The sequence below is a fragment of the Nycticebus coucang genome, chromosome 20, assembly GCF_027406575.1.
Source record: "Nycticebus coucang isolate mNycCou1 chromosome 20, mNycCou1.pri, whole genome shotgun sequence".
Classification (NCBI taxonomy): Eukaryota; Metazoa; Chordata; class Mammalia; order Primates; family Lorisidae; genus Nycticebus; species Nycticebus coucang.
The window spans coordinates 65573687-65597434 of NC_069799.1; the positions used below are offsets into that span (position 1 = coordinate 65573687).

The 23748-nt window shown below is 44.5% G+C and overlaps 1 protein-coding gene across 1 annotated transcript; it reads left to right on the forward strand.

Moving 5' to 3' along the window:
* Positions 1 to 3525: 3525 nt before the first annotated feature.
* Positions 3526 to 15302, forward strand: TUBAL3 (tubulin alpha like 3). Its single transcript, XM_053573255.1, has 5 exons — positions 3526 to 3582; positions 6974 to 7217; positions 12728 to 12876; positions 13686 to 13726; positions 14000 to 15302. The coding sequence occupies exons 1-5, from the start codon at positions 3547 to 3549 to the stop codon at positions 14925 to 14927; spliced, it is 1398 nt and encodes a 465-aa protein (XP_053429230.1). The 5' UTR covers positions 3526 to 3546; the 3' UTR covers positions 14928 to 15302.
* The last annotated feature ends 8446 nt before the right edge of the window (positions 15303 to 23748 follow it).

The following is a 23748-nucleotide window of genomic DNA, read 5'->3' on the forward strand; positions in this document are numbered from 1 at the left end:
GATGGCTGTGGAGGTTGTGGCCGGGCCTGCCAACAGAGAATTATCTAAGAGAGCTTCTGAAACTTCAGGATGTCAGTCAGTAGTATTGCTCAGAGCTGAATAATTTCTTTCTTTCTTTTTTTTTTTTTATTGTTGGGGATTCATTGAGGGTACAATAAGCCAGGTTACACTGATTGCATTTGTTAGGTAAAGTCCCTCTTGTAATCATGTCTTGCCCCCAGAAGTTGTGGCACACACCAAGGCCCCACCCCCCTCCCTCCTTCCCTCTCTCTGCTTTTCCTTCCCCACCCCATGACCTTAATTGTCATTAATTGTCCTTATATCAAAATCGAGTACATAGGATTCATGCTTCTCCATTCTTATGATGCTTTACTAAGAATAATGTCTTCCACTTCCATCCAGGTTAATACGAAGGATGTAAAGTCTCCATTCTTTTTAATAGCTGAATAGTATTCCATGGTATACATATACCACAGCTTGTTAATCCATTCCTGGGTTGGTGGGCATTTAGGCTGTTTCCACATTTTGGTGATTGTAAATTGAGTTGCAGTAAACAGTTTAGTACAAGTGTCCTTATGATAAAAGGATTTTTTTCCTTCTGGGTAGATGCCCAGTAATGGGATTGTAGGATCAAATGGGAGGTCTAGCTTGAGTGCTTTGAGGTTTCTCCATACTTCCTTCCAGAAAGGTTGTATTAGTTTGCAGTCCCACCAGCAGTGTAAAAGTGTTCCCTTCTCTCCACATCCACGCCAGCATCTGCAGTTTTGAGATTTTGTGATGTGGGCCATGCTCACTGGGGTTAGATGGTATCTCAGGGTGGTTTTGATTTGCATTTCTCTAATATATAGGGATGATGAACATTTTTTCATATGTTTGTTAGCCATTTGTCTGTCTTCTTTGGAGAAGGTTCTATTCATGTCCCTTGCAGAGTGGAATAATTTCTAAGCAAAATTCCTTAACTAGAAAAGTTTCTTTGTCTAATTACTTGGGAAGTGAATTGACTGGCCCATGTTAAAAAAAAAAAAGGTTTAAGAAAGAAAATCCTTCATGGTTAGTTTTGTGTGTCAGCTGGTGCTGTTAATCATCCTTCACCTGACTGGGTGAGGCCCACTCACATCACTGAGGGCGATCTCCTTTACCCAACAGCAACGTGGACTGACTGTAGACATTTACCACATCTACAAGATGCTTTCACAGCAACCCTAGATTAGTGTTAGGCTGAACAACTGGGTACTATCACTGACCAAGCTGACACCTAAAATAACCATCACACCAGAGGTCTCTTCAGTCTTGAAATTCCACTTAATATTACTTGAGGAAACTTTTTTCCTTTAAAGAAGTAGTTTATCAAAGAAAAATGGAATTACTAAAAGATAAGATACTTTAAAAATCATATTGTAAAAGGGATTGTTCTAACTGTATTTGAATTCCTTTGCAAGTCTAAATCTAATTATATTTTTAGGTGAGGCTGAAGATGTTTAAAAGTTAATGAAAAATATTGAGTGGATTAGAAATGGGATACTCAGATTGTCTGGTTTTCTTTCATCTTGTTTCACACTGAAAATATTTTATTAGGGGCCAATGGGAAGAACTGGCCCCTAATAAAACAAAGATCATTCTGATTTTGTGACTTATTCTTTCTTTTTGTTATATGCAACTACCAGGGCCTTCAACATTTGGGGGAATTATTGAGAGATAGGGTTGACTTATTGAAGATCAAAACCAAAGACAGGTATAACTCATACTAAGTTCAAGAAAAAACTACCAAAGGACACTCTAGTTGTTTCATTTTCTTAAGGTTGTGAGAAAGAAGTGGTACAAACCAAGATTCTTGAGTCTGAAAATTTTTATTTGAATTACTAAGTAATATAATCGTTACCATCCTAAAAAAAATTCCTTCCAAAGAAGAGTGGCAAAGACAGAGAGGACAAATCAGAATACGGGGACAAACAGAAAGCACAAAATAAAATAAAATGTCTAAACCTAAGTATATTATCATACCAAATACAAGGGACTGAATTCTCAGTTAAAATGTAAAAATAGAAAAATGGAAAAAAATCTAGCTACCTTATGTTTACAAAATAAAGTACTGAAAAGTTTTGAATTTCTTTTCTTTCTTTCTTTTTTTTTAGTGTTGGGGATTCATTGAGGGTACAATAAGCCAGGTCACACTGATTGCAATTGTTAGGTAAAGTCCCTCTTGCAATCATGTCTTGCCCCCATAAAGTGTGACACACACCAAGGCCCTACCCACCTCCCTCCGTCCCTCTTTCTGCTCCCCCCCCATAACCTTGTCATTAATTGTCCTCATATCAAAATTGAGTACATAAGATTCATGCTTCTCCATTCTTGTGATGCTTTACTAAGAATAATGTCTTCCACTTCCATCCAGGTTAATACGAAGGATGTAAAGTCTCCATTTTTTTTAATGGCTGAATAGTATTCCATGGTGAAAAGTTTTGAATTTCTAAGAATATATAAAGGTAGGAAAAGAAAGCATTCAAATGCTAACCCAAAAAACCTATATTAAAGTATATTAAAGTATTAATAGTATCAATATTTTATCATAAACACTTTAAGGCAAAAACATTAATACAGGTAAAGAAAGTCACTTAAAAGTGACAAAGTGTTAATTCCACAGAAAAGTAACAAGTTAAAATCTACATGATCTTAATACCATAATCTTGCTCTAAAGCCAAAATTGACAGAATAAGAAATATTAGACAAATCTACCATCATAATGGAAAACTTTAACACATATTTTGAAATAATGGACACTCAAAATTTGGACTAGACAATACATCGGTTTGACTTAATGCATCTATCTAAAACATTTTATACAAAAACTGCAGAATAAGCATTCTTTTCAAGCATTCATTGAACATTTAAAAAAATTGACCTTAGGACTGAATATCAAGGAAGGCTTAACACATATATGAAGAAAAAAAAATCATCTCAAGTATGTCGTCTGCTCTTAATACAATCAAAAATAATGTCATAAACATATGCTATGTATAATAATGTAAAATTTTACAATAAAATACATACTAATGAAAACTAGAAAGCCCCTCTCTGGTCAGCTCTTTGTTGTCAGGGATTGTTTAGATTGTATTCAAGAAGATATTCCCTAGTACTCATGCAATAGAAAAAGCTGATTTGCTGTTCAGCCAATTCTACTCACACTCTTTCCTTTTCCTTGGTAATGCTTACCAAGTTCTTCATACTAGCGAGGATTTTTAAAAGACACTTGTTATTTTCAACACAGGCATAATTTGGGAATAGATGTGGGTAAGCTCATGGTTGGTGTCCCAGGTTGCACAGGCCCAGTGTAGCTCCCCTGAGACCGAAGAAGTAAAAAAAAAAAAAAAAACAAAACTGAAAAGCAGCTGTACTGCTTTAAGTGAAGAAAGCGTTGCAGCCCTCAGGTGGAGGCATTTCCGGCCCTGAGATAAGGCTTCGCTGGGGACGCTCCTCGCACATTCCGGAGGGAGGGAGGCCTGGTCAGCATGGTAAGTGGCTCTGTGGCTGCCACCTTGTTGACAGCTGATGAGGTGTGGCCTGTCCCCCAGCAAACAATTCCTAGTAAGTTTCAATCCGTGTAGCTGCCTGGGAAGTAGATGGGTTCTCAGCCAGTCACCTGTGCTTTTGCTTTTTTTTAAAGTAAAGCTTTGTTGCTTTGCTGTCAGTCTCTGACTTTCACTGAAGTGCTGAAGAACAGTTAGTGTTTACCTTTAGTTTTTACCTTTGTTTTAGGCCTGGTGTATGGATTTTTCTGTAGAAATCAATTGCTTCCCTCTCAGTTATGCTGTTAGAGTTTCTGGGGACTGGAGACTCAGGTTACAGCTGCCAACCTCAGCTGCTCCTCACAGAGCAAAGTGCACGGACACCTTTATCTTCTCTTAACTTCATTCTCAGGGCATGATAATGAATGTGATTTCTTATCATAACTCTGCTTTGGAACTACTTTTTAAGATCTGCTTCCCTTTTATTCTCTTCTGTGCCAGTTATTTCCAGCACCTTAACATTTTTCATTCTTACATGGAAGTAGCCTTTCAACCTGCTTTTTCGATTTCTCGCCCCATTGGACTCTCTGTCCCACAGTTTAGGATGTTTAAATTGCTTTGCTTGTAAAAGTTATGCCTTTCGTCATGAAGAGTACTTATGGTAGTGAAATGTTCTGTGTCTTGACTAAATCAGCGTCAGCATTCTGGGGGTAGAGAGTTGCAAGATATTTCCCCAGGGGTCAATGGGTGAAGGGTCCCTAGGCTCTTTCTGTGCTGTTTCTTCCAACTGTGTGCGATGTACAAAGATTTTAACATTAAAAGATTAATTTAAAAATTATGCCATCCTACTCATTTGAGTAAGCCTCATAGCAGCATTTAATAACGTGTTTGATCAATGTTGACGTTCATTGAGAATTTCACAATCTTACACTATTTTATAGTGTAACTAATATTTTAATAGAGAGTATGGAGAAGAGGGAGAGGCTAAGAGAAGAAAACAGTTTTCTATACCCCTAGACACACAGGTTATAACTGCTTCTAAAAACAAGAAGGCTTATTAAGGGCTATATTTTTCCTGCTGAGTTCTAGAAGAACAGTGTCACTCTGATGCCTGAACCACTTGGACAACAGATCACATGAAGAAGGGAAAATTTTTTTTTAAAGTTAGTGATTATTTTTCCTGTGACTATTGTAAACAAATACCAACATGCACCCTCCCGTTTACTGGTCAGTAGAGTACAGGACTAGGCCGCTGGGGAAGGGAGTTATGGAGAGAAACCTGTATGTAAACTTTACAAAAGATTTCATGATGTAGATACCTCCTCTCCCCTTTTAAGATTTCAACTGAAATTTAGGGAACTAATTTGTGACCTGACCACCGTAGCTAAGGTATCTTTAGCATATTAAGTCCAGCCGGAGGGGAGAGAAATACACCTGCTTTGCGGATAAGGGTACCACTCAAACAAGCTTGTTTATAATGGAATGTGTTGCTTTGATTGTCAGGTGCCCGATAGAGGCTGGAATATTAGCTGGTATCGAGCCAAGTGCCTTCTAAATTAAATTTGTGCCTTTTGTCATGAGAAACTGATTGTTGCTCAGAGAAGAAAAATAGTGGAGGTTCTACTAAAGGAGTGAACTTGCTTGTTCATGAAGCAAGGACTGCTGAGTTGTGCCTGGTGAATCAGAGACCAAGTGCAAAGGGTTTGACACTCTGGGTAGGAACAGAGTCCAAGGCAGAGTGCAGGGGTGTGGCCAGCCAGAGCTCCCTCCCTGCTGACCTTGATTAGTGGTGTGGGGACCACAGGCCTGAGGTCTTTCTGTATTTATTTATTTATTTTTGAGACACAGTCTAACTATGTTGTCCTTGGTAGAGTGCCAGGGCGTAGCTCACAGCAACCTCTAACTCTTGGGCTCAAGAGATTCTCTTGCCTCAGCCTCCGAAATAGCTGAGACTAGAGGTGCCCCCGACAACACCTGGCTATTTTTAGAGGCAGGGTCTAGCTTTGGCTCAGGCAGGTCTCTGAACCTGTGAGCTCAAGCAGTCTACCTGCTTTGGCCTCCCGGAGTGTTGGGATTACAGGCATGAGCTACTAGCCAGGCCTGATCTTTCTGTACTTGAATCTCAGGCTTTGGGGCAGTGCAGTCTTGGAGGAGGACAGAGTTACCCCTTAGCTTATCCGGTCAGTGATTGTGGTGCTTGAAGGTTCCAAATGACATAGAAGACGCTGAGTCTCACTCTGAGACCTGGCAACAAACCACACTAACATTAAAATCAGCTGCTGTCACTTTAGATTTTTTTTTTTTTTTTTTTGTAGAGACAGAGTCTCACTTTATGGCCCACGGTAGAGTGCCGTGGCCTCACACAGCTCACAGCAACCTCCAACTCCTGGGCTTAAGCGATTCTCTTGCCTCAGCCTCCCGAGTAGCTGGGACTACAGGCGCCCGCAACAACGCCCGGCTATTTTTTGGTTGCAGTTTGGCCGGGCCCGGGTTTGAACCAGTCACCCTCGATATATGGGGCCGGCGCCTTACCGACTGAGCCACAGGCACCGCCCGTCACTTTAGATTTTTCAGGATTTAACTCACTCTTTCTCTCAAAGGAGTAGATCAGTGGTTCTCAACCTGTGGGTCGCAACCCCTTTGAAGGGTCTCCTGCATATCAGATATTTACATTACAATGTAGCAAAATTACAGTTGTGAAGTAGCAAGGAAAATAATTTTAGGGTTGGAGGTCACCACAACATGAGGAACTGTATTAAAGGGTCACAGCATTAGGAAGGTTGAGAACTATTGGAGTAGATCATTATATCCATTTAAATTACCAGAATAAGTGTTTGAGTAATAATACTCAAGGCACATTCAACTTCTGCAGGTACAAGAGGTGCCCAAATGTGTATTTGTTTTTTGTTATCAGTATATATTATTACAGTTTTAATATAGTTTTTTCCTTTCGTAAAACATGTATTCATTTTTGGGCACCCTCTATGTGTGCATGTATGTATATAATTTTAATTCCGCTCTTATCCTAGTATGGTGGAGATGCTTAACTTATGCCATTGAAATAAACTTTTTTTTTTTTTTAACAAGTTTGGAAGCACATCCAATGGATTTATTTAATTACTTTTATTTATTTATATATTTATTGCAGTTTTTTTTGACCGGGGTTGGGTTTGAACCTGCCACCCTTCGTATATGGGACCAGCGCCCTACTCCCTGAGCCACAGGCGCCACCCATCTGTTGAAATAAACTTTTTAATGGGATGTAAGGCCTGGGTTTAATTGTCCCTGCAGCTCAGCTGTACCCTGGTGTTTGGTTTCCATGGAACAGTTTTGATTATCTTACAATAAATTTCTCTTAGGCTGGCCTTTATCTAGTGTAGCTACTGTCATTTGTAACCAGACACGTGAGGTGACATAGTTGCCCTTGTCAGGTCCCCTGCCTTGTTCTCACTCACCGCATCTGATTTCAGAGGGAGTGCCTCTCCATTCACATGGGTCAGGCTGGCGTCCAGATTGGGGACGCTTGCTGGGAACTCTATTGCCTGGAACATGGAATCCAGCCCGATGGCATCATTCTCCACAGTAAACAGGATCAGCTGGAAAACGCCAAAATGGGGCCTATGAATGCATCTTTCGATACTTTCTTTAGAGAGACAAGAGCTGGGAAGCATGTGCCCAGGGCCCTCTTCATGGACTTGGAACCAACTGTGATAGGTAATATCAATTTTACATCCTACTTAATCGGGTCCACGCTCAAAGCAAACCAACCAAGTGGGCAGGATCGTCAGATGATTTTAATCCATCTCAACAGGATCTTATGGGCCTTTTCTAAAGTTTCCAAACTTAGGGTGATCAGCATGGCAAACATATTGAAGAAAACACAGGGTTAGCCTTCTTTTCTTGTGTGATGAAATCATTTAAAACCTTGTTATTTGATCCGCACTGGTACTGTAACAGAACACTAAATCTTTTCCTGGGTTTGAGAGCCATTTACTGGAAGCTGCTGGCAAAGAATCTAAAAATTTGGCATTATCTCTTAACAAGAGTAGAATATCTGAAAATGATCCCAAAGAGGCAAGAAGCCAAATAAATATTCTAATTGTGGGGAAAACCAATAGTTTTATGATTATTAGTGGCAGATTTTGTAGTATTTTGTGCAAAAAATGGAAGCTAGACAAGTATTGGAGAGAGGAGGTCTTACTGCCTTAAGGGAAAAGCTGGTGAGGAAGGTAGAGTTGGGTTTGATGCTGTGAATCAGTCATTTATGGCCATGTAATAAACTACCCCTAAACTTATGTGCAGTTTGTACCCCTGTACAAAACTACCCCTGTACAAATGTGCAGTTTGAGTTGGCTCAGAAGGAACAAGCTCCTCTTGGCTCTGGTGGTACCACTGAGGAGGGTTTAAGCAGGAATTGTGGGGGGGTCTGCTGGAAAAGGGACTCAGTCTCCTGGGTGGGGCCTGGGTCCCTCTTGACATGGGCCTCTCTCTGTGCTCTGCTTGGGCTTCCTCACAGCATGGCAGGTAAGTTCCACGGGAACAAGGTAGAAGTCCATGCAATTTTTTTTCTTTTTTGAGACCGAGTCTCACTTGGTCACCCTTGGTAGAATGCTGTGGCATCTTAGTTCACAGCAACCTTAAACTCTTGGGTTCAAGTGATCCTCTTGCCTCAGCCTCCCAAGTAGCTGGGACTACAGGTGCTTGCCACAATGCCCGGCTATTTCTTTGTTGCAGTTTGGCCAGGGCCGGGTTTGAACCCAACACACTCGGTATATGGGGCCGGTGCCCTACTCACTGACCCACGGGCGCCACCCAACACCTGGCTATTTTTTTAGAGACAGGCTGGTCTCAAACCTGTGAGCTCAGGCAATCCACCCACCTCGGCCTCCCAAGTGCTGGGATTACAGGCATGAGCCACCACACCTTGCCCAGAAGTCCATGCAGTTTTATAACCTAGTTATGGAAGTCACATAGTGTCACTTCAGCTGTTCCCAACAGGTTGGGGCAGTTACAAAGATCCGTTCAGAGAGGGGATATAGACCCCTCCTTGATGCAGGAATAGTGACATTCTAATCTAGACACACATGTGAGTTGGGAAATACTGTTGTGTCCATCTCTGGGAAATACCGTCTGTCTCTCTACTAGATTGGAACTGATTTCCTTATCAGAACTGAGCCAGAATAAGTAACAGAATGATGGGGAAAGTAGATGGACATCAAGGTGAATAGTTTTTCAGAAACTAGGCAGAAAGTTTTTCTAAGAAAGTGAAGTTAATGGCTGGTCCAAAGGTAGTGAGTTATCTCACTGGGTCGCTCACAGCACATCACAGATTGAATTCCTTGTGTTACTTTCCCCTCCTTACCACCACTGCACTTGACTTGTCTTAACAAACAGCTGGAGTTTTTGAAGGCAAACCACAGAGTCTCCCTATGCCAGATGTTCCATCTGAATTTGGTAGGAGGTAGAGGATGTGATGATTTTGGAGCAGGAGAAAGGTAGATTTAGAACTATAGTGAGATTAATCATAGACGTTTATTCATGAATTTATTCAATATTTATTTACTTGGCACCTGCTATGTTCCAGAAAGACAGCACAAATTGGAGAAGGCTGTGAGTTTGTTTTAATGTGCAGGCTTCACCTAGAGTTGCGATATAGAGAACGGAAAAGAGAAAACTGATTTGAGGGGTGTCTGTGTGAAACAGACAGAGGAGCTGGTCTTATGTCTGATAAATGTTCGTCGAAGACAGAAGGACCTCCGAGACTTTTACTGGTTTTCAATAACAGGATTGATACATGAAACAGGGATTTTAGAGGATGACCTAGTTTGGTGGGAAGAAAGACAAGTTTGGTGTGGGGCATGGAATTTAAGGGAATTCAGTGTGGCCAGAATGCAGGTTGTCTGTAGGTGAGCCAAGTGGGGGGCCAGGGTGGGAGATAGCCAGGGCCCGAGTCCCGGGTGAAGTGAAGGCAAAGTGAGAGAGTCGTGGTCAGGGAAAGGATTTGCAGGTTTAAGACTTTAGAGGTGGGATAGTTCTGAGTGACAACAACCCATGTGGAAGCAGCTGAATGTCCCTAGCATTAAGGAAGCTTAAGAGATGGGAAATAATTGTGTTTAAAATCCATTGACATCTCTGAGGACCTTGGCTAAGGCCCCGAGGCCAGGTATGGAGGTCTCTGAGCAAAGTGGGTAGGTGCCCAGAATGAGGCTGGATGGTGTGCGGTACTTAGGAAGGACTGACAGATGCTATAACCTCTGTGCTCTGAGAAAGTGGATTTTACTGAAAGGACTTATGGTCCTGTTGTCATTGTCGTGAGAAAGAAGGCTTATGTGTTCAGGAGAGAAGCTAACAATTCACCCAGAAATATAGGCTCACTTATGTCTTGTTTATAAATATATCTTTTAAGGCTCAGCGCCTGTGGCTCAAGTGGCTAAGGCGCCAGCCACATACACCTGAGCTGGCGGGTTTGAATCCAGCCTGGGCCTGCCAAACAACAATGATGGCTGCAACCAAAAAATAGCTGGGCATTGTGGCAGGTGCCTGTAGTCCCAGCTACTTGGGAGGCGGAGTCAGGAGAATCGCTTGAGCCCAGGAGTTGGAGGTTGCTGTGAGCTGTGATGTCACGGCACTCTACCCAGGGGCGACAGCTTGAGGCTCTGTCTCAAGGGAAAAAAAAAAAAAATATATATATATATATATATATTTAATGTTCCAACTTTGGGTTTTTTTTTTTTTTTCGTAGAGAGAGAGTCTCACTTTTTGGCCCTCGGTAGAGTGCAGTGGCCTCACACAGCTCACAGCAACCTTCAACTCCTGGGCTTAAGCGATTCTCTTGCCTCAGCCTCCCGAGTAGCTGGGACTACAGGCGCCCGCCACAACGCCCGGCTATGTTTTTTTTTTGGTTGCAGTTTGGCCAGGGCCGGGTTTGAACCCGCCACCCTCAGCATATGGGGCCTGTGCCTTACTGACTGAGCCACAGGCACCGCCTGGGTTTAATTTTTGTACATTAGCTGGTTAAAAGTTATTTGAGGCCTCTTTGCCATTTCTTTGTGGTGGCGATGGGGCCCATTCTCTGTCTACAGCAGTGAATATACAGTGCTCTGTAAGCTTATACCTACCTTTTACTCTGTAAACCTGTCTTTCCCTCAACAAACCTTCCTTTTCTTGCTAAAGCTTTACTCGTTCTTTTCAATTATTTTGGTGGCTCCCTTGAGCCACCACCGCAGAGCTCTAACGTTTTGGCAAACCAGCCAGATGGACGGTTTGGCTTCTTCCCTGCTGACTAGATGGTGTCCAGCGTGGGGCTCAGAGAGACTCAGGACCTCTGGAAAGAGTAGCTGGAACTCGGCCCCAGCTGGCCCCCTTTAAGGTCCCCGATCTGAGCTTGTCCCTAGGTCGAGCTGGAGCTTGACACACAGTCATCTGGTTCCTAGGTGTGAAAGGCCCCTGGATCAGAAGCACAATGGTCATCACTCTGATTTGGAATCTTTGGTCCTGTGACACAGAACACAACCAGCCCCAGCTCAGATGGGGTTCTTGAAAGGGAATGGCAAGGTCATGGTGCTGAGTTGCTTTTGGAAAGTACTGGCCATTCCCTGTCCTCAGGATCCACAGATGGGGTGAAGATCCCTGAAAGAAGTTACTGACAAATTACTGTGAACAAGTACAAACAAAGCCACGGGAATAGAAATGCTTTCAGGTTAAAGAAAGTTATTAGAACTAAGTTTTAATGAATAACATCATTTGGGAGGTATGTAAAATCGGGGTTCAAAAATTCATACGCAGGCAGGCGAAGTGAATGCAGAGAATGACCTTGTTCTTAGGAACAGCTGACCAGCAGGTGCTACGGCCAGTGACGAGGAGTGGGGTGAATCTGCACATCAGGAAGCCGATTCTATAACGATGGCTTACACTTGTTGCTATGTGGGCCACGTGTTGTGGGTCATGCCTGCATTTAATCCTCACAAGAGCCCAAGGGGGGAGGTCTTGTTACAGTCCTTATTTGTGAGATAAAATCACAGATTAAGTAACTTCTCTCTAGCTTGGTGAGGAAGGCAAGGTAAGAACCTAGGAAACTGATTCTTGGACATGCAATTGCTAAGCAAGGCTGTCGTAACCACGGGAACACTCCCCAAGTCTACTGCATCTCCGACTCTGCTTTTTTTTTGTCACCCTTGGTAGAGTATAACCTCAAACTCCTGGGCTCAAATAATCCTCTTGCCTCAGCCTCCCAAGTAGCTGGGACTACAGGTGCCTGCCACAAAGCTTGGCTGTTTTTGGATATGGGGTCTCTCTTGCTCAGGCTGGTCTTAAACTCCTGAGCTCAAGCAATCCACCTGCCTTGGCCTCCCAGAGTGCTGAGATTACATGCATGAGCCACTGTGCCCGGCTCTCCAACTCTGTTTCTTAATCATTAGGAAAAATGCTGTTGGTATAATTATAAGGTGGGGAAGCGAGGCCCACTGCCCAGGGTTTTAAAAGGCGGTGAAGGCAGGCACGGGTGGCTCCAGGGTGAATTTATTTAACACTGCAGCATCCTCAGGTCTTTCCTTGCTCCTGCATTTCTGCTGACTGCACCAGGGTGGCATGGGCGCTTAAGTTTGCCATGGCTTCTTCCTTAAAGCCCCTTTTAGAGCAGCCTAGTGATAATTGAGGTTGAAATGCCTGTCTGTCTGCTTTTCCAGCACATGGTTGGCTACCACAGATAGGAATGCTTGTCTCAAAGTGCCACGGGGTGGATTCATCCCCCTAGATTCACACCCACCTGGAACCCCAGAAGAAGAGCACACAGACCCGCAGAGGGGGATGGGGAGGCTTGCACGCCAGAGGCAGAGATTGGACCGAGGGGCACCGAGGACCGTGAGCCGTCACGTGATGCTGGGAGCGCCGCGTGGAGTAGGTGCTCCCTGGCAGCTCCAGAAGGACACACCAACTCCTCCTGAGCTGTCAGGAAATAAGTTTCTGATGTTTTAAGGCCCCACATTTTTCTCCCCTTGTTTCAGAAGCCCTAGGGAACTACGCTGGGGTATGGAAAAGCACACTGTTGGTTTGGTGTGAAATGTCCTTCCTTTCCCAGGCTCAGGCAGGCCAGGTTAGCAGCGCGACTTCATCCCTGAGCATCATGTTGGGGGAGAGTGTGCGGTCAGAGTGGAGGGCCCAGGGGGGACTCCCAGATGGCGGGCAGCTGAACTAGACTGAGGGTGCTGACCTCTCGTCCTCTGCAGATGGGATCCGGACCGGGAGGCGCCGTTCCCTCTTCCACTCTGAGCAGCTCCTCAGTGGGAAGGAGGACGTAGCCAACAACTACGCTCGTGGGCACTACTCTGTGGGGCCCGAGCTCATCGACCTTGTGCTGGAGAGGACCCGGAAGCTGGCAAATGGCCCCTCTCCTCCTCTGACCAAGCTGTGCCTGGACGCATGTGGTCCTGCTTCAGGACTTGACAGTGTCACCTGTCTGTGACCACCATCGCCCCCAGTCCTGTCACCCTGAACATCCACGAGTGCTCGAAGCTGGGAAGGGTCCTCCTTGTTAACATTGGAGGGGAGCCTGAACCTTGACCCTGATGGGGAGCCCCTGATTATCCTTGCTCTGTGCACACAGACTTCCAAAGCACTTCTGAAATGCGTCATTTCCATGGTAGCCACTATTTAGGAAGTTAGAGCAGGCACACTCCACCCTACCTGCAGTTTAGCGACTCTGTTGTTGACAGTCAGTTCTTCTCTAAGGACCCTGGAGACCCTTTGCAGAGCAAGGGATTTGGTGTTTGGCACAATCCTTGGGTAACACGATGCCTTTTACACCAGCACAGCTGGAGGGAGTGTGGTCATGAGAAGCACCTCATCCACTGTGGGAGGAAAGTGATTTAGCTCCCATATTTTCTTTGCCATTTTTTCTTCTTCTTATTGATAAAGGCCTTGATCACATGCAGATAGATTCGTGGAGGGCAGTGACAGACAGTTGACTGTTTATGCTTTGCTTAGAATAAAACCAGAAGTACCCCTCAGGTATATGTCACAGCAGCCACGTCTATCATGGAGGTGACAATGGTAAACCAGTCTATTCCCAAAGTATTTTTTAATTTGTTTTGGGAATTTGTTTTATCCTGTCTGCCTTGCCCAGTCCACTGCTTCTGGATTTATTTGGCTGAGTTCTCACGTCCCTTTTATTGATACTTCTCCCAGGCAGAGCCGTGCAGCGGACTCCAGGGATTTTTGATTTTTTTTTTTTTTTTTGTAGAGACAGAATCTCACCTTATCGCCCTTGGTAGAGTGCCGTGGCCTCACACAGCTCACAGCAACCTCCAACTCCTGGGCTTAGGCGATTCTCTTGCCTCAGCCTCCTGAGCAGCTGGGACTACAGGCGCCCGCCACAACGCCCGGCTATTTTTTTTGTTGCAGTTTGGCTGGGGCTGGGTTTGAACCCGCCACCTTCGGCATATGGGGCTGGTGCCCTACCCGCTGAGCCACAGGCGCCGCCCGGGATTTTTGATTTTTTGAAGCTTTGGAGGTGGCACAGGATCAGGATTCACATCCCTCCTGATGGAGCGGCTCTCGGCAGAGTACAGCAGGAAGACTAAACTGGAGTTCTCTGTCTACCTGGCCCCCAGCATCTGCACGGCTGTGGTGGAGCCATACAACGCCGTGCTCACCACCCACTCCACCCTGGAGCACTCGGACTGCACCTTCATGGTGGACAACCAGGCCATCTATGGCAGGTGTGCCCGTGAGCTCGGCGCCGAGCACCCCTCCTACACCAGCATCAATAGATTGATGGTCCAGGCAGTGTCTTCCATCACCGCTTCCCTCTGGTTTCAAGGGCCCTTGAATGTGGACCTGATTGAATTCCAGACCAACCTGGTGCCCTACCCGAGAATACATTTTCCCATGACAGCCTTCGCCCCCGTCGTCCCTGCTAACAAAGCCTTCCACGAGCATTTCTCTGTTGAGGACATCACTGCCGCCTGCTTTGAGCCCTCCAGCCAGCTGGTCGAGTGTGACCCTCCGTGTGGCAGATACATGGCCTGCTGCCTGCTCTACAGAGGGGACGTGGTCCCCAAAGAGGTGAATGCAGCCATTGCAGCTGTGAAGTCAAGGAACTCCGTCCGGTTTGTAGATTGGTGTCCGACTGGTTTCAAGGTGGGCATCAACAGTCAGCCACCCGTGGTGATGCCGGGAGGGGATCAGGCTGGTGTCCAGAGGGCTGTCTGCATGCTGAGCAACAGCACGGCCTTCATGGAGGCCTGGGCCAGCCTGGAGCACAAGTTTGACTTCATGTATGCCAAGAGGGCATTTCTGCACTGGTACCTCAGGGAAGGCATGGAGGAGGGTGAGTTCTTGGAGGCCAGGGAGGACCTGGCAGCCCTGGAGAGGGACTACGAGGAGGTGGGGCAGAGTGTCTCCTGCAAGGACGGCTGGTGGAAATGAGTAGGTCAAAGGGCCTGCTTCCTTTCTGAGCCAGGGTGTGCCTGGTGGGCGGAGTGCCCCTGCCTGGAAGAACAAACACCAAACGAGGCAAGACCCCGGGTCCCCACTAAGTTAAACAGGTCGTCCTAAGAAGGGCGTGTATCCCTGATGCCAGCCAGAGTCGCTCTGCTTCCTGGAGCCTGCAGAGGCTCAGGATTGTTTCTGGGCGAGATTTTTGTTTTTGTTTTTTTGTCAGAATGGAAACCTAGATTTATCCTTTGCTTTTTTTTTTCATTATGAGACTGTGAAACACTAAAGTCTGTGTTGATTCCTCCCTGTACCTGACATGGAGACAGTGCGTGTGGATTTTGACTGTCACTGCCCCACATCTGTGTTTTTCATATTGATTAAATCAATGAATATTTTCTGTATGATTCTTTTTCTTCCTCCTAATATGTGCCTTACAATCGCAGTATACTTTTTATGTAAACAATGAGAATATGCTTTAACATTTGCATGTGGGGGAGCTGCAATCAGAGGCAAGAGCTGTCTCTCCGCTCCCCTGTTCTGGAGGAGCTGTTCTCAAGGTGGGGCCAGCAGAACCCTGTGTCACAAACACTTCTGAGGTTCAGTAAAACACACACTCTTGAGCTTCACTCTTGACTTGCTAAAAGAGAATGCTGGGTACCAGGAGTGGTGGGGGAGAGTGTCCTGAGGATTGGACATTTACAATGGAATGAATTTCTGGTACCAAATGGTCCCATTTGAAACAAAAATCTACGAGAGACAAAATAGCTATAAATTCATAGAGGCCACTAGCAAGGCTTTTAAAAACCACAGTATGCAGATGCACTAATATTTGAATTATGCCAACTAGATATAGCAAAGGTCTGTGCCTGGGCTTAGGTGTTGCTGTTGAACTGATGGCAGGAGCCTGCGTCCCACACTGTTGGCTGTTTGTCCTCTTCAGCCCCCAGCTGTGCCCTCTCGTGGACTCCACAGGGCATGCGCTTTTGGCCCAGGGAGACACAGGAAGGCAGTCGGTCCTATAGCCTCATCTGGAGTGCGAAGTTGTATGTCTGTTGTAGACTCATCAAACTACAAGAATACGCTTTAAATTTTGCATGGTGGTGTGCTGAGGTCAGAGGTGAGAGCCATCTCTCCGCTCCCCTGTCCTGCAGGAGCTATTCTCAAGGTGGGGCCAGCAGCAGATCAAATTGAAAGCTACCACCTTCTTCCTGCTCATGCCACTTGGAAAGGACTGGCCCTCCATTTAATAATAAAATGGACTTTGTTCTTTAGAGCTGTTACAGGTTCACAGCAAAATTGAGCAGACGGTATGCCTCTTCATTTTTAAAAGTTCCCCGGGAGAGTCTGACATGCTAAAGTCACTGTCCTGAGATGCGGCCTTGAAGAGCATCACTCAGTGAACCTCTTCGCCTACTTTTCACTGAAACCTTTATCACCATGGAAGCCAGGGACCACTCCTGGGTGGAAATGATATTTGGTTACTCTGAAAGATACCTGTAAAGGCAGGGTTTTCCAGCACAGATAGCTGACCCAGAGTTTTTCTCAGTCCCTAAGCATCTAAGCGTCTGGCTGGGTCCCCTGTGGACTCTACTCCTAACCCCTCTGCCCAGGAGTCCCTTTGAGCTGATGCTCAGACAGCCTTAGACCAGAGCTCCTGTTGGAGCCAGGGGCTGTGCACCCTGAGATGTGCTGGGGGTTCCTGTGTAGCGAGGGAAGGCGCAGGAGGTAACCTAGATTTATCCTTTGCTTTTTTCTCACCTCTGAATTGTCATTGATTTTGGGGGGAACCTTACTGTGTCTTCATGATCTCTGATATAGACCAACAGAGTCTGTGTGGCTCTTTGTGTAAGTGTGAAAGAAAACCTCCTTTAGCTGAGGGAAGCCATGCTAATGTCCCCATGACAGGAGATCTACTTTAACCTGTGTCTACATGTTCATCTTATTCAGTAGTCAATAAGCTATTTGGTAACCCAAATACTGTGGACATTTCTAAAGAGTAAACACGAGACTCAGATACTTTTCTTTCGGTCTTTGAATCAAGGCCGTCTGCATCTGGAGTGGGAAGTTGTATGTCTGTTCTAGACTCATCAAACTATAAGAATATGCTTTAAATTTTGCATATCTAGGGAGGGTCTCTTTAGCCATGCAAAATTTCTTTTCTTTCGGTCTTTCAATCAAGTTTCTTACTGTAAAGTGGCAGTGAACTACATGGAAAGACTATTTAACCAGATGTGAAGGAAGGCAGGTCCACATCATGGTGCTGCCACAGTACAGTGACCTTGAATTATATACGTCTCCACACCTTGAAACTCTCATTGTGGTTATTTCTAAGGCATTTCTAGTTCTAAGATGCTGTGACTCTCAGACTGGATCGACCTGAGATACCGCTTACCTCTACATGCCTTACACAAGGATGGGGTTCATCACGTATTTTTCTTACTTATTTCTTCTCTGTTAGCTTGAAATGTTCTTTCACTTTTAAACAGTGGACATTTGCTTAGATTTATCCTCATGGCTAAATTCTTAGTGTGCCTCATTCCTTGTTGCATCATCACGCTCGCTTCCGTCTGGATTATTTTTCCTCCGACAAGAGAACTCCCTTTGTTATTCTTTTAATGTGTATCTGCTGGGAGACAATCTTTTTGGCTTTTATTTTATAACTTTTCTACTTGATGGCCCAGTTCAAGGTGTTACCTGCTGCGCGAAGCTCCTGGGATTTGCTGTTGTGCCGTGTTTAAGCCAGCTCAGTGGTTAGGGCATTGGCCACATGCACCGAGGCTGGCAGGTTTGAACAGCTCTAAAGAACAAAGTCCATTTTATTATAAAATGGAGGGTCAGTCCTTTCCAAGTGGCCTGCTAAACAGCAATGACAACTGCAACAAAAAAATAGCCAGGCGTTGTGGCAGGCACCTGTAGTCCCAGCTACTTGGGAGGCTGAGGCAAAAGAATCTCTTATTTTTTTTTTTTTGGTGGTTTCACCATTTTTTTTTATTATTATTAAATCATAGCTGTGTACATTAATGCAATCATGGGGCCAAAAGAATCTTTTAAGCCCAAGAGTGGGAGGTTGCTGTGAGCTATGATGTCACAGCACTCTACCGAGGGCAACGTAATGAGACTGTCTCAAAAAAAAAAATTTATTTGTATGTCCTACAGAACGTGTCACTTTTATTAGGTTTTTACTATTAAGATTTTTCTTCTGCAGGTGGTCAAGGCAGGGAAATGGACAACTAAGGAGGTTCTACTGCATATATTATTGTATCACTTTGAATGAATCAACTGATACCACAAAACTTGAGGTGCAAGTTTTATACCTCATTTTGGTCATAACAGAAGATTTTCTTTGATGCAGATAGTTACTCACTGAAGATAAATATCATGAAGTTGGACTGAATTTGGTAAATTTAGTGAGTGTACGTAGACAGTGCACCTTCCTTGACAGGAAAACATGAAGGGTTTATTGCACAGATCAAAAAAAGGATTAATAGATTCAGATGGTCTCATTTCTTTTCATTGTATCCTGCATCAGCAAAATCTCTGTACTAAAGCTACTATTTTAAGTGATGCTTTGCAAAAAGTTAAAAAAAAAAAAAAAAAGATTTTTCTTCTGCGTACACATGTTGTTTCTCTCTTTAGCCACTGGAGGTCCCTAGTGAGATAATTAAATAACACTGCTCAGTTAGTTGCTAGTTAACAGGAATTTTTAACAAGGTGTTTGTTAGAGTGTGCATTCATGTATCCAGAAAAAGACTATTTATACAGGTTGATTTTTTTAAAGCTAAAATATACTAAAGTTAAGATGAAAAACCAAATTATTGAGTTTTTAAGTTCTGTTCGGGACAGCCTAGCAATTTGTAAGGGGCACGAACATGAAGTTTGGGCTTTGACTGGGTGCCCATAGCTCAGTGCCAGCCACATGCACTGGGGCTGGTGGGTTCGAACCCAGCCAGGGCCTGCTTTAAAAAAAAAAAAAGATATCTACAAGAACAAAAAATAGCCTGGCATTTTGTAGGGCACCTGTAGTCCCAGCTACTTGGGAGGCTGAGGCAAGAAAATTGCTTAAGCCCAAGAGTTTGAGGTTGCTGTGACTTGTGACCCCACCCAGGGTGACATGGTGAGACTCTTGTCTCAGGAAAAAAAAAAGTTTGGGCTTCCTTTGCAGTCTTAGATAAATGCTCTTAAATATGTTAGATTGCATTTAATACATTCCATTTTATTTTAAGGACTTCAATTACCTAACTTTCCCAGTACCCTAATTAATTTTTAAAAGATCTAATAAATTAGACTACAAATATGGTGATTACTTGCAAGTGTTCCAAAACTGTCTATAAACTGGCAAGGTTTTTACTTAAGAACACAGCATAAATTTATTTACAAAAGCTGTGTATTTTAAATTTGGAATTACAAGGCTGTATATGATCCTGTTAGCCCAAAAACTCTTTTATTTATTTTTTCTTTTTTGAGACGGAGTCTCACTTTGTTGTCCTTGGTAGAGTGGTGTGCTTTCACAGCTCACAGCGACCTCCTGCTCTTGGGCTTAGGCGATTCTCTTGCCTCAGCCTCCCAAGTAGCTGGGATTATAGGTGTCTGCCACAACACCTGGCTATTTTTTTTTTTTTTTGTTGTTGTTGCAGTTTGGCTGGGGCTGGGTTTGAACCTGCCACCTTTGGTATATGGGGCCAGCACCCTACTCACTGAGCCACAGGTGCTGCCCAGCCCAAACACTCTTAAACAACAAAAATGAGCACAACTCAGCAAGACACTGCCATATATTGACACAACACAGCCTCGAGACTCTGATATACCTATGTTGCAATACCTTACCGAGTTGTTTGCACAGTGCTGCCAACATTAAGTCCATGGCGGCAAGTTCCGGACTTAATTTTCGGTCCCTTACTGTATGCCTTTGTTTTCATTCCATTTTTCAATATTACATTTCTGACTCTCTTCCATGGTGCAAATTACTTTCATGACTGTAATGAATTAATGCTTTTGTTAACACCAAGAATCTTACTGATTTTTTTTTTTTTTTTTGAGACAGAGTTTCACTATGTCACCCCTGGGTAGAGTGCTGTGGTGTCACAGCTCACAGCAACCTCCAACTCTTGGGCTTAAGTGATTCTCTTGCCTCAGCCTCAAGAGTAGCTGGGACTACAGGCGCCTGTCACAATGCCTGGCTAAGACTCTTACTGATTCTTGACAAGGAAAGATGACCCTTCTTTTAGTGTCATTTATCTTTGTATTTCTATTTACAGCAAGAGAGTTATTATTACTATTATTTTAAAATTTATTTTATTTATTATTATTTTTCTGAGACAGAATCTCTCTTGGTTTTCCTTGGTAGAGTGCTGTGGTGTCATAGCTCACAGCAAACCAAACTCTTGGGTTCAAGCAATCCTCTTGCCTCAACCTTCCGAGCAGCTAGGACTACAGGTGCCTGCCACAACACCAGCTCATTTTTTTATTTTTAATAGAGATGGGGTCTGGCTCTTGCTCAGGCTGGTCTCAAACTCCTGATCTTGAGGGATCCACCTACCTCAGACTCCCAGAGTACTGGGATAACAGGTGTGAGCCACCACACCCTACTTTTAAATTTAAATCTGCTATAGAGGAAGGTCCTCAGTGTAAACAGTCACAGCACGTAAACTATTCTAAAGAAGTCTACTAACCTTTATAAAGTAAATTAATCTCTTAATTTTTTAATCTTTTAAAGATATGTTTATTAGAAGATAATATGTTTAATTGCCCTCCGTTCCCTTAGCTTTTCCTCTTTGGCTGTTCCTTTCTAAATAGTTTCTAACATGTTCATATATAAGGTTTCCCCCAAGTTTCCAAACATGGGGAAAATGGGAAATTGTACCTAAATGCACCTTTATTTAGAAAATAGTCATTACAAAATTTTACAAAATATTTACAAAATATTCTCTACATGTTGGCCATCTCTTTGTAAAATAACTAAAGTTACATTGAGCTACAATTTCCCATTTTCCCTGTTCTGGTGACTTTTGGGACTGTCTTACAGTTGCAGGGCAGAGGACCAGGTATGGTTCTGATAAATTCCTAAAACAAAAGCAGATAGAGCCAAGAAACGGAGAGAAGGTCTGAGACCTTTGTGAATTGCCACATCCATCAGTAATTTCCTCTGCTAAATGCAGTAATGTGTAACTGAGAAACCTAAGTGACTTTCTTCAGGCCTTAAATGATATGAAACATATGAGGTCATTAGTAGGGAGCGATGAAGTTCCTTGGAGACAGAGACGCTGAGTGATTGATTAAGCAGATAAGTAACTTGTTCGTGCACATCTGCCTTGCGGAGCAATTCAAAATTGTGTCTCAGAAAAATGACCAATTATTACACACCGAGGACTCATCAACATCCCAACCGCAGTGTTAAATCCTGTGTACCAAGTTCCCAATTTTCTGTGTCCTACAAAATAGTTTTTAGCTGCAGCAACTTCTTGTTAAGTTGGGTTGCTGGATTCTTGTAGCTGGTGGGGCTGTTCCTTCCCTGTTTGTCCCCTGACTGATGGGGAGGAGCCAGGGCCTGGGGGGATCTTCCTTTTAAGGCAGTAAGGATTAACATCAGTTTTTTTCCAGCTCTAAGTGTTACAAAGTGAAATCAGACCTGGAGGATAAAAGTGGTATCTATCTCAAGGTCTGATTCCATGGGAACTCAGACTCTGCTGGATGCTGGGCTTGTGGGCTGGGAGCTGACCCACAGGAGGCGGTGTTTTTCCTGCTGTCCTGGGTGGGTCAACAGTCAATGTCGTTTGACCTGGCCACCTCTGCCTGGTGTGTTAACCACCTGCTCACGGTGACTCTTCAATCATTGCACACAGCGGACTCACCTGCTGGTCACGTGCCGATCACAGCCCCAGGGAGTGATCTGTTTGTAGAGTGTTTGTAGTTCAGTGGAACCTCATGGAGACCCACAAGGTATGGCTGCTGGTGTTCACTTTGTCCAAGTGAAGAATCAGTACTTCGTGGGCGAATAGGAGAGGGTTTGTGGTCAGACAGAGCTGACTCTGTCACTTCAAGTCTGGGAGACCTCGGATGTGTTCCCTAACTTCTCAGGGTCTCAATCTGCCCACCTTCAAAATGGAAAAACAGAATAGCTGCCTTACAATGTACTTGTGAGAATTAAATGCGGTAACACTCAGAAAGCACCATCGGGGCTCCTGGTGCGTCGGCTCGAAGGGCAGTTAAAAGATTTGCTCATTGACACTTAGTGTGTGGAAGCCTCGACTCAGACAGGGTCCCTTCCTGTCCACGCTTGTGGCTTCTCCAGGATGGAAACCACAGTTGCATTTTCACTTTTTGGGGAGGCTTAGTCCTGTTAAGAGATGGAATACTTATAATTTCATTTTTTAACTTAAAAAATATATATGTTTTAAAATTTTTTAAATAATGCCTGCCAAAAGCAATATTTTGCTGGGCTAAAGGAAAAGTGAATCTGTAATTTTGATAAGCGTTGGCAAATTACCTCTCTGGGTTTAAACTCCCACCAGCCACCAGTGGAGGGTGACTACTCACCTCTCCAGTGGAAGGTAGTGTCACACTTAGGGACTTCTGCCAGCATGACAGGTAAGAAATCATACCTCAGTGCGTTTATTATAATTGGCCCTGAGCATCTTTTCGTATATTCACAGGGCATTTATAGCTTGTGTGTGTGTGTGTGGTTATGTAAGCTGCTCATGTTTTTGCTTATTTCTGTCTTGGATTTGTTCTTCTTAGTTTTGAGTAGTTCTTAGTATATTTGATAAACAACCATTTACCTTTTATGTGAGTGGAAAACATTTTTCCAAACGGGTCATCCGTTTGTCTTTGGACGACACTGCCTCTGTTGGTGGTAGAGTCAGTCTCAGAGTGTCTGAGTGTGTGTGTCTCACCAGGCAGAAGTGTGTTCACTTATGACCCGTCCCCGTGTCGAGTCCCCTCTTCCAGGAGTCTGGGAACCTGGCCCTTGGGCTTTGCTCCCAGGGGCTGTGGAGCATCTGCCCATGTCCGTTTTTAGTGGGATTTTTCTCATGTAAAGTATTCTTATCTCTGAATTCCTCAGACATATAGTTTTTCACACTGAGTGCTGTCACGTCACAGCTCACCATTTACACCCTACACTCCCTCCCGGTGGTGCTTGCTGCTTTTCGAATTCTGGCCCTGTCTGCTCTCTGAGAGTATGGATTCTGGGGGTGCAGAGGCCTGGCCACGGACATCAGCACAGCCAGGCGGTTACTGTGGGCTCAACACAACCCCTGTCAAGGACTGGCAGCTCCACACACCAGTAAGCTGTGCAGCAATTTGGGATGTTAGAAGGAGAGTCATTAAAATCCCCCTCTCCCTTTCAGCCTGGATGCCAAAACCAGTTCCTAGGTCATCTCCCTTGGGTGGGACCAGGCTCCCGGGACCAGTCTAGAGCAAGTGACAGATGCTGGCACTCCAGCTGTTCTCCTGTGGCCATTCTGCTCCTGGGACAGGGCTCAGCTCACCAGGGCCTCCCTCTCCAGCCCTCTCTGTTCTAGCCTTAGGGTGTGAAGGTGGCTTCTGGGGGCAAGAAACAGAGACAAGACTGGAGTTCAAGAAGCTGCTGGTTTTAATAGGGCAAGGGAGCAGGGAAGGGGCTGGGGAGCCAGATGGAGAATGGTGTGTCTCTGGGCTCTGCCTGGGAGGTGGCGTCCAGGGCTGTCCTTGGGGTGAGGTGATAGGGGGAGCCCAGGGAGGAGGAAGGTGTAACACCTGCTCCTTGCTGGCATCTGGGCAAGTGGACAATACTGTTCTTCTGTGTGTGTGGACAGAGGACAAGGGGGACGGGGCT

What these genes read in the sequence shown, in the direction of transcription:
- TUBAL3 (XM_053573255.1), top strand. Translation starts at nt 3,547, where the DNA reads ATGAGGTGTGGCCTGTCCCCCAGCAAACAATTCCTA. An exon ending in TGGAGAGGACCCGGAAGCTG is followed by an intron (nt 12,877 to 13,685) that starts GCAAATGGCCCC and finishes TACTTCTCCCAG; the next exon opens with GCAGAGCCGTGCAGCGGACT. An exon ending in CAGGGATTTTTGATTTTTTT is followed by an intron (nt 13,727 to 13,999) that starts TTTTTTTTTTGT and finishes TTTGATTTTTTG; the next exon opens with AAGCTTTGGAGGTGGCACAG.